Genomic DNA, 13040 nt, shown 5'->3' with positions numbered 1-13040 from the left:
CCTCTTTCCCTATTTTAGTGTATTTGATAGCAAAATATATGTATCTAAGTTGAAATCTGGTATGAAATTATTAGTTAGTGAGACAATATATAACTATTTCAAATTATAGGTAGAATAGTAATTATGATAGAAGTATTTGTATAATCAAATCATGTAGTTTTTCTAAAAATTAAGCATATGGAACGACTAAATTATGATAGAAGTATTTGAGTGTTTTTAAAAAAAAAAAAATTAATGTAGTTTTTGGTTATGTGGATAAAGAATTGGTTAATTAGAGCATTCCAATAAGAGGGATGCAGGACATGTACGAGGAGGCTGAAATCTATTAAGAATGGATTAAAAGACTTCAACACCCAAGAATTAAAAAATGTCGTTGATAAGATCAAATAGGCCTGGACAAAGCTTAAAGCCAATTTGTGGATGGGTCGGGTATAATAATAAGGGAAAATTATGTGAAATAACAAATATCTAGAGTATATTATGTAATATAGCTATAGTTTCGATTATTTTTAATCCGTGGCTATTTCGCGAAATTTTGCTATTCGATTTCCTAATTCTATAAATTCAGAATTTGTACAATTCAATCTTGATTGTATAAATTCAGAATTTGTATAATTTGATTCTTGATTGTATAAATCCAAAATTTGTATATGCTTACCCTACCTATTTGTATACGATTTATGAAAAATTCATAGTAAATTACCTTGTTTGTATATTGGCAAGCGAAATATACAGAGTTCTGAAAAATTTCTAAATGTATAATTACAGAATTTATATACAAACAGGCAAGCAAAATATATAAATCACAGGCTTCATATGTATATACTTATCCTGTTTGTATATTGGCAAGCGAAATATACAGAGTTCTGAAAAATTTCTAAATGTATAATTACAGAATTTATATACAAACGGGCAAGCAAAATATATAAATCACAGGCTTCATATGTATATACTTTTCCTGTTTGTTTATTTGCAAGCGAAATATACAAATCGAGCACTATTACCAAAACTATAGCTATAGTGCTATTTCTGAAATTTCTCTACTAATAAATAGTTTTTATCATTTTATTTATTTTTGGGTTCATGATTACTTGAGACAAATATATATTTTGTTATGTTGAATACTATATTTAGTGTTAGATTTATTAAGTGATTTTTTTTTTATACAAAATAAAGTTTAATGATTTTGATAGATTAAGTGATTTTATATTTTTTCCATCGTGAACTAATGAGAAATTTATGTTATAAAACATGATTTACTCATACTATTTAGCTATATTATCACATCTATAAACTCTAGCTGCCTCCATTTTTAATAAGTGGAAGGTTTGGTGGAGAACCAACACTAAGGCTTTGGTCTAGTGGTAAAAGAGCAACGCGTGATGTGTACTATAAAAAAAAAAAAAAGGTTTGATGGAGAACCACTGTTGATCTCAATGGGATGGAGATAAAAATGAACATTTAGAAACAAGCAAAAGAGCATGAATTGATGCCAAACAGAAATAACAATACAAAGTACTAATAATAACAACACCACAGAGTAAAAAACACAATCAATTACACATAAATAAAGTAAATTTCATGGAAAATTAGAGCTGCAATATGGCTGTTTAGATCTCCATAAGTTCTTCAAATGTCTTCATAGCAGAAGCTGGCAATCCAAGAAGCACATTGACACTTCTCCTCTCTTTCCCATGAGAAAGAAACAGAGAAACTTCCTTCTCTGGTAAAGCCACTGGCCCTGATACAATAGGCTCTCCCCACCCGAAATCCGTGGTGTGGAAAGAAAGCCTAGACCAAGTAGTAATAAGAAGAGTAGCAGTTAAAGAAGGCCTAGCTCTTGTTGCTTCAAAATAGTCTATAGCAGATTTGATGTAACTGTCTGTAACCAATTTAACAGCTTCTTGAACCAACTTAACAGCAACAGAAAGTGGATTTTCGACTATCTCTGCAGCAGTGCAGAGTGCATTAGTTAAAACAATTCCGTTTCCAAAATATCCTTGTGGAATTGAGGGATCAAATCTTGATCTTCCATCAACAGCGAAGAGAAGTTTTGTCTTTTGATCAGGCTTCATTTGTAATGCCTGAGTTCGCGCTTTCCAGACGAAAGCTGAAAGGACTTCAAATGAAGTGCATTTGGTAACATTGCCATCTTCTCTGGCTTTTGCTTTTAGTTGTTCAAGCTTCTCAGGGTCAAAACAGAAGGTCTTATACAGCATTTCTTCTTGGTATAGTTTAGTAGAGTCTGATATATCTTCAATTTCAGCAAACTCGTTATGAGTATATTCAGGCTTTGGTGGATTTCTAGGCTTGAGTATGCTCCTGTCTAGGAATGGAATGACTTTGATAGGTAAACCTCTAGCAGTTTCACCCCAAGAATTCACAAACTCCATCGCTCCGATCCCATCAAACATGCAATGGTTCATGCACAAACCAAGCACAAATCCCCCACATTTGAACTTTGTCACCTGAATATAGAGAATTATCACTTAGTTAGACTTGATTGAATAGCGCAATTGGTTGAATGCTAAGCTATTTATACATGTTTTGGTTTGTTAAACATGGATTGTTGAATTCCCTTCATTCGTAAACTTCTATTGTGCAAAAAGGGCTAAAACAAACCACGAGTTGGTTTCTCAGATGGTCACTCAACTAATAGTTATTATCTCAGAAAGTCACTTTCAAGAAAGAAAGTGACTTTATGAGATACTAATAACTCTGAATTAAGTGATCATTTGAGAAGTCAACCGAATAAAGAAAGAATTCATAGTACCTGAGCCACCAGGGGAGGCATTTCTAGTATATTTTTAGCACCAGGGATATCATAAACAAGTTTGCCAAGTGTAACAGGATCAGGCTTAGTATTATCACCAATATCCTCTATGTTACAATTTGCTTCTGCCTCAACAAAAACTGCCCCTTCTCCACTACAGTCCACAATAAGCTTCATTTCCTGGCTAATTGTCAATCTCCCTGCTAGTGGATAATAATGAACAAGAACCTTTGACAAAGCATCCTTCATCACTTCAGCAGCATTCTCATTCCCCTTTTCTTCTGATTTAAAACAGTAAATTGTTCGAACCGGCACGGCTATATTCTGATCAAGATTTGATAAGTAATATTGCCCCTTCTCTGTTTCCTCTGCTGGTGCCACCAAACTTGGCACTCCTTGCTTCACAATAAGCTCAATTGCAACATTGTGTTTACCACTCTCCATTTCTCAAATTAAAAATCCTGTTTTTGAAGAAACAAATAAAAAAGTTAAAGAAATTGAAGTGGCATGAAAAATAAGATACACAACAAAAACTAAAAAAAAGTACCTAAAAGACGGGGAAAAAATGCAGTTAATGTTCTGATATTTTGAGTCTAGAAATGGTATACTTGTGAGTGTGGAGATAAATGACTTTGGATATATATATATATAGGAAATGCATGAGTTGGACTATTGACTATTTGTTGAGTATTGGTTAACAAAAATGTGTACTATTGAAAAGGACCATAGGAGCTGTATTTTTTTATATTACTAATTAAAGCTATTTTTACGCTAAGCTGTCTAAATGGTAGAGGAGAAAATTTGGGTACGTAAACAAAAAGAAAAAGTTTTGTTAAAAAAAATAAAATAACAATAAATGATAATGCAGATAGTATATGATGAACAAACTTGCTTTTTACATGTGCTGGTGGCCGGGAAGCAGTAGGTTTAAGTAGTAGAGGTGGATTGTTACTTATGAAATTTAAAATATAAAGAAGTAAACGCATAACATCTATTATAATTTTATGGATTCTGGATTTTAAAACGACAGGTTCTAACCTTAATGATTTTCTTAATATAAATACACTATTTGAGCAAAAGTTATTGAGTTCAACTAAATTCATACACAGACTTCTAGTTCGGAACCTGAGTCTATATATACATAAAAAGTAAGCTTAATCCTTTTCCAGTGAAACCCCCCTAGCTCGTCCTTGATCCATATGTGAGGTGTATGCAAGTTAACCACACACAACCACTAATTAAAAAATGACAATGGAAAAAGTTCTAATTTTTTATTTTTTCAAAGTGTTTGATTTGAAGAATGAGATTTTGTTGTTGTCATATGGGTGTGGTAGGCTACTGGCCCCAAAACCAAATGGTACCAATTCAAGAAATGTGGCGTAAGAATTGAAGTAAACTCTTGTATAGTTTGGTAGAGTTGGCCTCCAAATTAAGTTGATCAATGACTTAGTCTAATATTTTATACTAAAAATTAACATATTTTCCAATATTTGTAGCTTTTGTCAATTTGAATCCTCTTTTCTTTAAAATATGTTCTCATCTACAAAAAGACAAATAAGTAGATTTTAATCTAATCATTTATGCAAATACAATACCCTTAACGTAAGGTAATAACAATGTAACATTAGGGGTAAACTATTGTAGTTATAAACAAAACTTGTTTTTTTTTTTTGTAATAGAAGCTATAAGAGTTGGGTACTAAAATGGTTAATCAATTTAGGGAAGTTTCACATTTCACAATCCAAGAAAATTAATTGGGACCTTGAACTATAAGAAATTATCTAGCAAAGTCATTGAATTTTGTTTTGTATCAATAAAATCACTCAACTTAAGACTTTTATCTTTAAAAATCACTCAACAACATTTCTTATAAATTAGATATGAACAGAATAAATTATTTTTTATGTTTTATAAACATGGACCCCATAAGTAAATTAAAAAAATTGAAACCCATTATGCTTCTCCTTTCTTTATTTCTCTAAAAGTTCTTACAAAAAATAATTGTTCTTGGAAAATTCTTTAATATTATTCATGCTAAAATTCTTCTTACGAAATGAATTTATGAAATAACCCATTTCATATTTAATCATATTTCATGTATTTTTTTAAAAATAAATTTAAATTCCATATATTTATTGCAAAAGTATGATCAGGTACAATTCTAATTTCAATTTCAACTTTATTTTTTTAAAATAAAATATGTATATTTTTTCATAACCAAATAACTGACTCAAATTGTATTTTTCCGGACTTGTGGTTGTAGACAAACAAAAAAAAGTGAAAGGAATGACGTATTTTATAAAAAATGTTCGTGCCCAAATTGCTCTTGTTTTCCTTCTTTTTATCATTATATAAATTTTAAAATTATCATGTCATATTGCGTAGAAAGTTTTGTAAGCCACATAATTTTTATAATTAATTTCAAGTTTAAGGTATTACTATATGACATAAAAATAATTTATTTTGTCATGCTTAATTTATTTTAGTGAGGAATGTAGTTGAGTGATTTTTAAAGACAATAACCTTAAGTTGAATGATTTTTTTTATACAAAACAAAGTTCAATGACTTTGCTAGATAAATTCTCATAGTTCAATGATCTTTTAAGATATTAACTCGTTTTTTGACTTATTAGGTGTGATCGTCTTTTTTTTTAAAATGTTAAGGATTTTCAGCATTAAAATGATCGATGTTGCTAGCTTGAAGAAGTCTTAAGTAATACTGTTTTTGGACCATGAAAAACTGAGTTTAATTCAAGTGGATATCGTAGCAAAAGTTTGGAAATATTGAAACTTGAAAGGGATGAAAAATTACTTTCGTTTTGGCATATTGAAAAATGTCAATGTCTTTGATGTTTCATATAGAATTTGAAAGATATTTAAGAGACATGACATGTCAAAAGTCAAAACTTCATACACTAATGCTTGGAAACTTCGTGCAAAAATCTTTTGCTTGCATTCAAATTATCTAAAAGTAAGTTTTGACAAGTCAAAGTTGATATGTGATATGTGTATGTAATTCACCCCAATAAAGGCGGATTCAAAAATTAAAGTTTATGGATTTTCAATAATCTCAAATTATAATTCTTTTTAAAAAAAAGAACAAAAAAACAAAACGAAAAAAAAAAACAATCAAATTTTTTGTATGTACCCAAGGAGAAACAGACCCATACAAAAGGTCAGCAAAGCTTAAGTGGATGCATTCACTATGTCTATCGTTGAATCAAGTGACTGCTTTGTTATTAATTTTTCAACATATATTTCTTGTAAATTTAATAAATTTCGGCACAAGTTGTAGTGTTTTGCTTATTGGTAGAGAAGTGGAGTATAAGCATTAATTATCATAAAGCAATCTCTTTATGCATATTTTAAACAATTATTGCGTTATGGTTTTTCGAAAAATAAAAAACTTTAACTTTAGTAATAAACAGACATTTTCATGTCTTATGTAGAATCAATGGGTTCGTACGAAGCTACTGTTTTCGGCTCAAACATTGCATGTGTGTGTGCGGAAATCAATGGCATTTCCTTATGTATTACGGTATTTACTCAACGTTTATTATAAAAAATTATCAGCTTTAAATTTTAAATGTGTCTCTAATCCTATTAGAATTAGTGTGATACACATGTAAACGGAGCCCAACTAGACCCCCGCCCAAAACCTATAAATTGACAATTGCATTTGTATTCAAAATAAATTAAGCAATAGCTTCAAGTCGATTGTCAAATTGTCGATCATCTATTTATATCTAAATAACAAAAAGGGCATTATGTAAGTATTATCTAATTTTATGAATCAATTAGTTTGGCATTGGGTTAAAAAATGGAATGATTATCCACTTTATTGGTTTTCTTATAATTTGTTTAATTATCAAATAAAATTAGTATAAAAAGTTTTTCTTAATTATATTATAGGTACTTAAATAAAACACATCAAACAAAAAAAAAAAAATTAATTTTTTATAAGATTTCTTATGAGTCAATTTGGACCATATGCTTTGACACAAGTCCATCCAGCTTGTAGATGTACTGAATTTCAACGAATCAAGATCAATTAGTCTAATAAATGAGTGAATCATTAGCCCGCTTAATTGGATGAATCACGTTTTCATTAAACTTTATCACGCCTACCCGTGATAAAATATTTCATTACGGATGCCAAAAAGTATGACTGAACTGAGTTGTCGTGAATCATGATGTATTGGAATACATCAAATTCCCAAAAGCATCATAACCCAGAAACATCGTACTTGAATGAAGTATCTGCAAAGCACATATATGATTAGGTCTTGAAATGAACCAGCAAGCTCATCACAGTTTTCTCCATAACTGAATATGCATTTACATAACATTCAAGAATATATTGCAAAATATAGCAATAGCATGTCAAACACTTAATTTTGGACAAATGAGGCAAAAAAATTGTTCCTCCTAAGTTTATTCAAATACAACTCAAGACATGGAAACACCAGGAAAAGACTATAATAGCAATTATCATGCAAGCCTTCCATGCCATCATGGAGTTTTTTTTAATCTCTTTATTCAGCAGCAGTACACATGATACAGAATCTTAGTCATTCACCATATCTAACCTTTGGCAATCTGCAATAGTTATAAAAATTAAAAAGTACAAGAAACTCAAAACCCCTGACTATCAGCAAGAGATGGGGAAAAGGAAATCCTAAGGTTACATCTACAGATCAGCTAACACAGAAATGTCTATCTTACAACTATCCTATTGAGGCCACCATCTGTATATCTTGCAGCTAACAGTATAACTTCTCGCTTACATGTCTATACAGAGGACAACATGCAAATCAGAACAATTAACAAGCTTGCATTGGTAGCAAACTCGACTTGACTTGTAAATCAAGCATCACTGTCAGCACCATCAGACTTTTCTGCATCATCATCACCTTCGGGCTTTTCTGCATCAGCATCTCCTTCAGATGTTTCTGCATCATCACCCTCAGGTTCATCCTCATCTTCTTCCTCTTCACTCATGCTATTTATAACTTCAGTGATTATAGCTTTTACCTCTGCTTTTCTGTGCATCAAATCCAGATCAAAGTGGCTACCTGTAATGAAGTGCCAAAACAAGGTTCAGAAATGAGAGATCGGTACAACAGAATATAGAATAGCAGGTAGAATGAGCATTTAAAAAAAACATACCTAGTTGCCTGATAATATCAGATAAAGTTGCCTGCATTTTAAATAGTGAAAGAAACCTCAATCAGTATAAAGCTCAAGCACTTTTTTTATGAGAAGCTCGAAGTTCAAGTACTTCTCCAAAATAAAAATTGTACTATGACTTTTTCAATAGTAAATAGTAAAGACTTACAGTGTTAAAATCCACTTTTTTCAGAATAATTGATACTACTGCATGCAATTCTTCTTTGCTGGGCTCTGCCTTGGCCTTCTTTACACTTTTCCCTTTTCCTGTTCCAAAAGGTTCAACAGTCAGAGAAGTGGAAGATACACAAAATTGATAAGAAAATCTGTTTGGAGCAATAACAGACATTCTGTCAATCTTAGAATACATACGAACATCAGATACTGGATGAACACTGACATTAAAAAATGCTCTCTAAATGGCACAACCCAATACTGACTTTGAAAAAGGAGAAAGCCTGATCACTGACATTAAAATACATTCTATGTGGCACATCACTATACTCATTTTGAGAAAAAGGAGAAAACACATTAGTGTATCCTAGAAATGTTACTCTTCACAACAATATCTCAAAAAATAAACCTGAAGAACTTTAGCTTCTCACAACAGAGAAGACTCATACACATTTAATATTAACTGAAAAAGAAAAAGTTACACACCTTTTTCAGAAACCTTTGAAGTAGACTTGCTTGATTGTTTCTTGCTTGAAGAATTTTCCTTCACAGATTCAGTTTCTTCTTTTTTACTTTTCTTTTCAGCCTTTTCTTTCTTGGCTTTAGATGTTGAATCAGCAGCAGAAGCACCTTTCTTGGAAACTGAACTTGAAGGGGTAGACTTTGATGAACTTTTCAAGGACTTAGCAGAGCTGCCCTTTTCTGTGGCCTTAGTCTTCTCTGCTGCTTTACTCCCCGAATCCTTCTTCACATTCTTCTTCGAATTAATTTTCTCATTAGACTTGTTTTTCTTTGGTTTCTCTTCCACCTCCTCTTCCACTTCCTCTTCCTCTTGTTTCTCACCTTTCTCAGAACCACTCTCTTCCTGATCACTTCCTTCTTTAGGAGCTTCATCATCATTCTCAGAGTCATCACCACTATCTGATGGTTGTTCATCATCAGCTTCTTCTTCCTCAGTTTTTGCTGACCGCTTGCGTTTTACCCCAACTTCAGATTTCTGATGCTTCTGTTTTGAACATGACAAAGAATTCAGACACCTTCAGCATCAGGATTATGACAGGCATTTGCAGATAAGTGCCAGAAAAATAGTGATAGAAGATAAAGAACTGTTGGGGCCTGCTTAACCTAGCTTAACTACCCATATTACAAAAGAGGAAAGGCAACAAAAAAAGATTTGACACCATGATAGCATCAAGGACAAAATAATGAAGCTTTGGAAGCTCTATGAAGGTCGTTAACAATATCTCAAGTGAAGGAGTTGCAATTTAAGGTTGTTGGACTTCAATGGGAAATAAATAAGTTAATTGTGGATGAAAAGCTCAAGACTAAGATAGATGAATTGGCTAACCAAATGTCACAACTATATTATGGTTCAAATTGAAGTCAAAGAGGGGGTGGAATGGGGGCCAAACACCAGCCAACAGATGCCTTAAATATGTGTCTAAATCAGCACAAAATCAAGGTGCCTTCCTTAATTTTAAATGCCTGGTGGAGTTAGGATTCCAAAGTCGAACTTCCCTAGTTTGTTCTGGAAATGTTCCCTAATTTATTAGGAACATCTTTAATGTTTTCCTGGGTAGTTGGTATTTATTTCCTTTTCTTTTTTTCTAAGAATGCTGGACTTGTTTTTCATTGTTTAGATTTATTTCCTTGTTTCTTTACATTGTCTTGGCTACCCTTAGGCTATAAATAGGGGTGTCTTCTTTTGTTATTACATTCAAGCTATTGTTTATATAATTAAGATGTTCTTTTCTTGCACTTTTGGGGGTGGCCGGCTACTCTTGAACTTATTCTTCAACCTTCAAGAATCAACTTAATGTGGTAATCCATCAAATCGTATTACTTTTAGGTATTCCAAAAAGGCGACAACTCTTGGCTTAATGTGTTTTGTATCTTAGGCGGGTCGAGATCCATAATCTATCACTTGGCTTTATTCTCTACCAAAGATATTTTAGTTTAGGCTATTTGTTCTTGTTAGGAGTTTATTTTTAAAATTTAGACCTTTTTTATGACCATGGTGTTAGGGCAAGCAAAAATTAGACTTATCTTGAAGTTCTTTGATTAATTCTTGAATTACTTGATATGTTCTTGACTACAAGAAAGTGAGAAACTCATTCTTGAATTCATCATATCTTTATTTTCAATTCTTCATCGTGTCTAGAATTATTATTTATAGCTTCCGCGTATTTCTTTAAGGTTCCTGATTATTTATAGCTTCCGCATATTTCTTTAAGGTTCCTGATTGTTTATAGCTACCACGTATTTCTTTAAGCTCCCTGATTATTTATTTATTTGAGTTCTTGGGTCCATAATGTGATTCTTGTCACACCAAATCTTGCTTGATAAGTTCAATCATTTCTCTCGTAATGAAGCTTTTTAAATGGGAAACACAAGACAAGACAAACCAAAAGGAAAAAGGAAAGAGAGGACGCACATGCTAATGTTATCAAAGACTCACCTATGGCTAGTACTTGTCAATTCTGATATGTATTAAAATCCTCAATACAAACTACATGATAAAATGTTTCTTAATTAACTCCTTGGTGGCACTAGTAAGCATGATCCTTAATTAAAATCTTGCTTCATTTCCATTCTTTATCAAAAAACATCTAGATTCATTTAAATTGCTACCGGTTTGAAGCTCAGAGAAATTAAATGCTGAACCAAGTATCAGTAACACGAGTTCTAGCTACTCAAACATTGTCATTGGTTGATTGATTTAAGTAGAGAAGGACGAGATTGAGAGTTAACCTTAACTGACTTATCCAAGGAACCTGCGCTTTTGCTAGCTGAGCTCTTTCTCTTTTGCTTCTTACCCTTCTAACATAAAAAAAAACAAAAATTACAAGTTCATAATTTACTTTATAGGCAAAAAAAGTTAAAGACAAAAGGCAACTCCTCAAAACTCAAGCTGTCAAATACAGGAAGAGGGCTTAATAAATTCAACTACATACCTGTTCCTTCTCAGCAAGCAAGGAATCTGTTGTAGAATGAGGAGATTCCAGGAATTCTAATAATTTCACTGAGAGCTCATCCTGAAAATTGATGCAAGTAGCATGACTGATCAGAAAAACATAGTTAAGACATCTTAGCAGCAGTGGATTGCACAGCCAACAAAAGCACCCATTTGCAGAACGTACCTTCTTTGCAGAAGTTCTGCTCACTGGAATATTGAGGACATCACAAAAATCCAGCAGCTTTTCCTTAACACACTTGTCCAACTTCTCTTTGGTTTTTCGCCTTTCTTTTTCCTGCTTGACAAATGAAGTAGGCAAAAGATAATCTGATTACACATTCACTTAAAGGCTTATTCAGGAACTTGATAACAATCATTTCCACGTGTAAATAAGTAAAAGAAGTGCAAGGACAATTAGAACACAATACAAAGGAGATAGAAGCAAGATACCTCATTTTCAACCCAAACAAATCCTGAAAATTGTCCTATGTTTTTCTTCAAACTATGTACCTAAAAGGGCAAAACATCAAAGATCTCATCCAAGCCCTACAACATTATAAGTGACACCAAGTCGTATACACATCACCCTCAACCTCATTCAAAAGAAACAGATGCACAGTTCATGCTACAAAACCAAAAGAAAGCATCTCAAGTTTTAAAGTTCGAGAGTTTGTAAGTAAGAAGATAATGATCACCTTTGATTTCTTGCCAAAAAGGATGTTGTGAAGTATTTGAAGGTTGTCATCGGGTTTTCTCTTGGATAGTTTATAAGCCACTGAAAATTTCAATAGTTTGTATCAAGCTTCAATATCATGCAACTATTACTAATTAAATCTTAGCATCAGAATTATAACAGATAGCGACCTTTTGATAAGATTTACATTTTTATTTATGCAAGTGAACACTGCTTTACTTGAACATGGTTCCTGTGATTTACTATGTATGCAATTTTCATATTTTCTCCTACTTTTACTAACATAATATGTAGGTCAAATTAAAATCTTAAACTCTATGACAAATGTCAAATTAAAACAACAGTGTATTAGCCAAATTACAACCTCAATTATATCCACCAAGTAATGACCAAAAAAGGAAGAACAAATCTCTTGCCTTACAGAGATCCATTGACTTAACTTATCATTTAACTGTAAATAAAGCCTAGCCCCAGAAGAGGGAAAACAAGGTAACTGAGCATTAGTGAAATCATACCATTTGGTATATCCTTCAGCTGAGTACCACTACCCTGCATTTAAACACACTAATTCTTAAGAGGAAATTCATATCATTACTATAAATGTAAATTAGGCGTTTACAGTTTGAATCTAAAAGCTAAGAAGTGACTGAAAAGACGCTGATGTCAGTGGAAAATGAAAAATTGAAGCGTCGAGAATGATACCTTCCTAATTGACAATGGCTTAGGCGTGGAACCTCTAGCATCCGAAGACTCAGAATAGCGCTCCACAGTTTTCCTTTCCCTAGTTGGTCTTGTGATTGGTGTCACAGGCTCTTCCGTACTCTCACCTCTGCTTTTCCCCTTCTTGACTGGTTTTTCTTCTTCTTTTTCCTCCTCCTCCTCTGATTCTGCATCTTTTTTGTCAACTTGCATTTCGTCTACTTCCTCTACTTCTTGTCCTTGTATGGAAGATTCCTCTTTCTTTTCCTTTTCCTTGGCCTTTGCTTGTTGCTCCTCAATCACCCCCTCTGGTTTCTTGTAATCTAGGGTTTCTTTCTCGGACGCCATAGAAGAACAAGAATACTACTACTCCACAGTAGTAAAACCCTAACTGGGGATTTTGGTTTGGGGGAAAATAAAGAACTTTGAAGTTACAGATCTAGAATTGAAATATTAAGGTGGGAAAGGTGGGCGCCATTTGGAATTGGAGAAGCTAAAATACAGTTTGGAAGCTCCAAATTTTCTAAATATTGGGAATTCCCGGTTATCAAACCGCAATTCCCCCGCCTACCCCA

At 32.7% G+C, this 13040-nt stretch overlaps 2 protein-coding genes across 4 annotated transcripts; both read right to left on the bottom strand.

The window, feature by feature from the left end:
- Positions 1-1460: 1460 nt before the first annotated feature.
- LOC102577559 (feruloyl transferase) lies at positions 1461-3410 on the bottom strand. Of its 2 annotated transcripts, XM_006347565.2 has the most exons (3): positions 3321-3410; positions 2774-3234; positions 1461-2468 (listed from the first exon to the last, which is right to left on the bottom strand). In XM_006347565.2, the coding sequence occupies exons 2-3, from the start codon at positions 3215-3217 to the stop codon at positions 1611-1613; spliced, it is 1302 nt and encodes a 433-aa protein (XP_006347627.1). In that variant the 5' UTR covers positions 3218-3234; positions 3321-3410; the 3' UTR covers positions 1461-1610.
- Positions 3411-7192: 3782 nt separating this feature from the next.
- On the bottom strand, positions 7193-13033 carry LOC102597735 (protein DEK-like). 2 transcript variants are annotated; one of them, XM_006347563.2, is made up of 11 exons: positions 12469-13033; positions 12282-12315; positions 11768-11847; positions 11523-11582; positions 11257-11367; positions 11071-11151; positions 10868-10936; positions 8603-9122; positions 8112-8209; positions 7943-7973; positions 7193-7848 (listed from the first exon to the last, which is right to left on the bottom strand). In XM_006347563.2, the coding sequence occupies exons 1-11, from the start codon at positions 12811-12813 to the stop codon at positions 7640-7642; spliced, it is 1638 nt and encodes a 545-aa protein (XP_006347625.1). In that variant the 5' UTR covers positions 12814-13033; the 3' UTR covers positions 7193-7639. The 2 variants fall into 2 exon arrangements, with proteins under 2 accessions (XP_006347625.1, XP_006347626.1); XM_006347564.2 differs by having other exon boundaries at positions 10868-10933.
- Between the last annotated feature and the right edge of the window lie 7 nt (positions 13034-13040).

This window comes from Solanum tuberosum, unplaced genomic scaffold (assembly GCF_000226075.1).
Source record: "Solanum tuberosum cultivar DM 1-3 516 R44 unplaced genomic scaffold, SolTub_3.0 scf00093, whole genome shotgun sequence".
In the NCBI taxonomy this organism is placed as follows: domain Eukaryota; kingdom Viridiplantae; phylum Streptophyta; class Magnoliopsida; order Solanales; family Solanaceae; genus Solanum; species Solanum tuberosum.
Note: the sequence above shows the minus strand (reverse complement) of the source record. Positions and strands in the feature narration are given on the sequence as shown.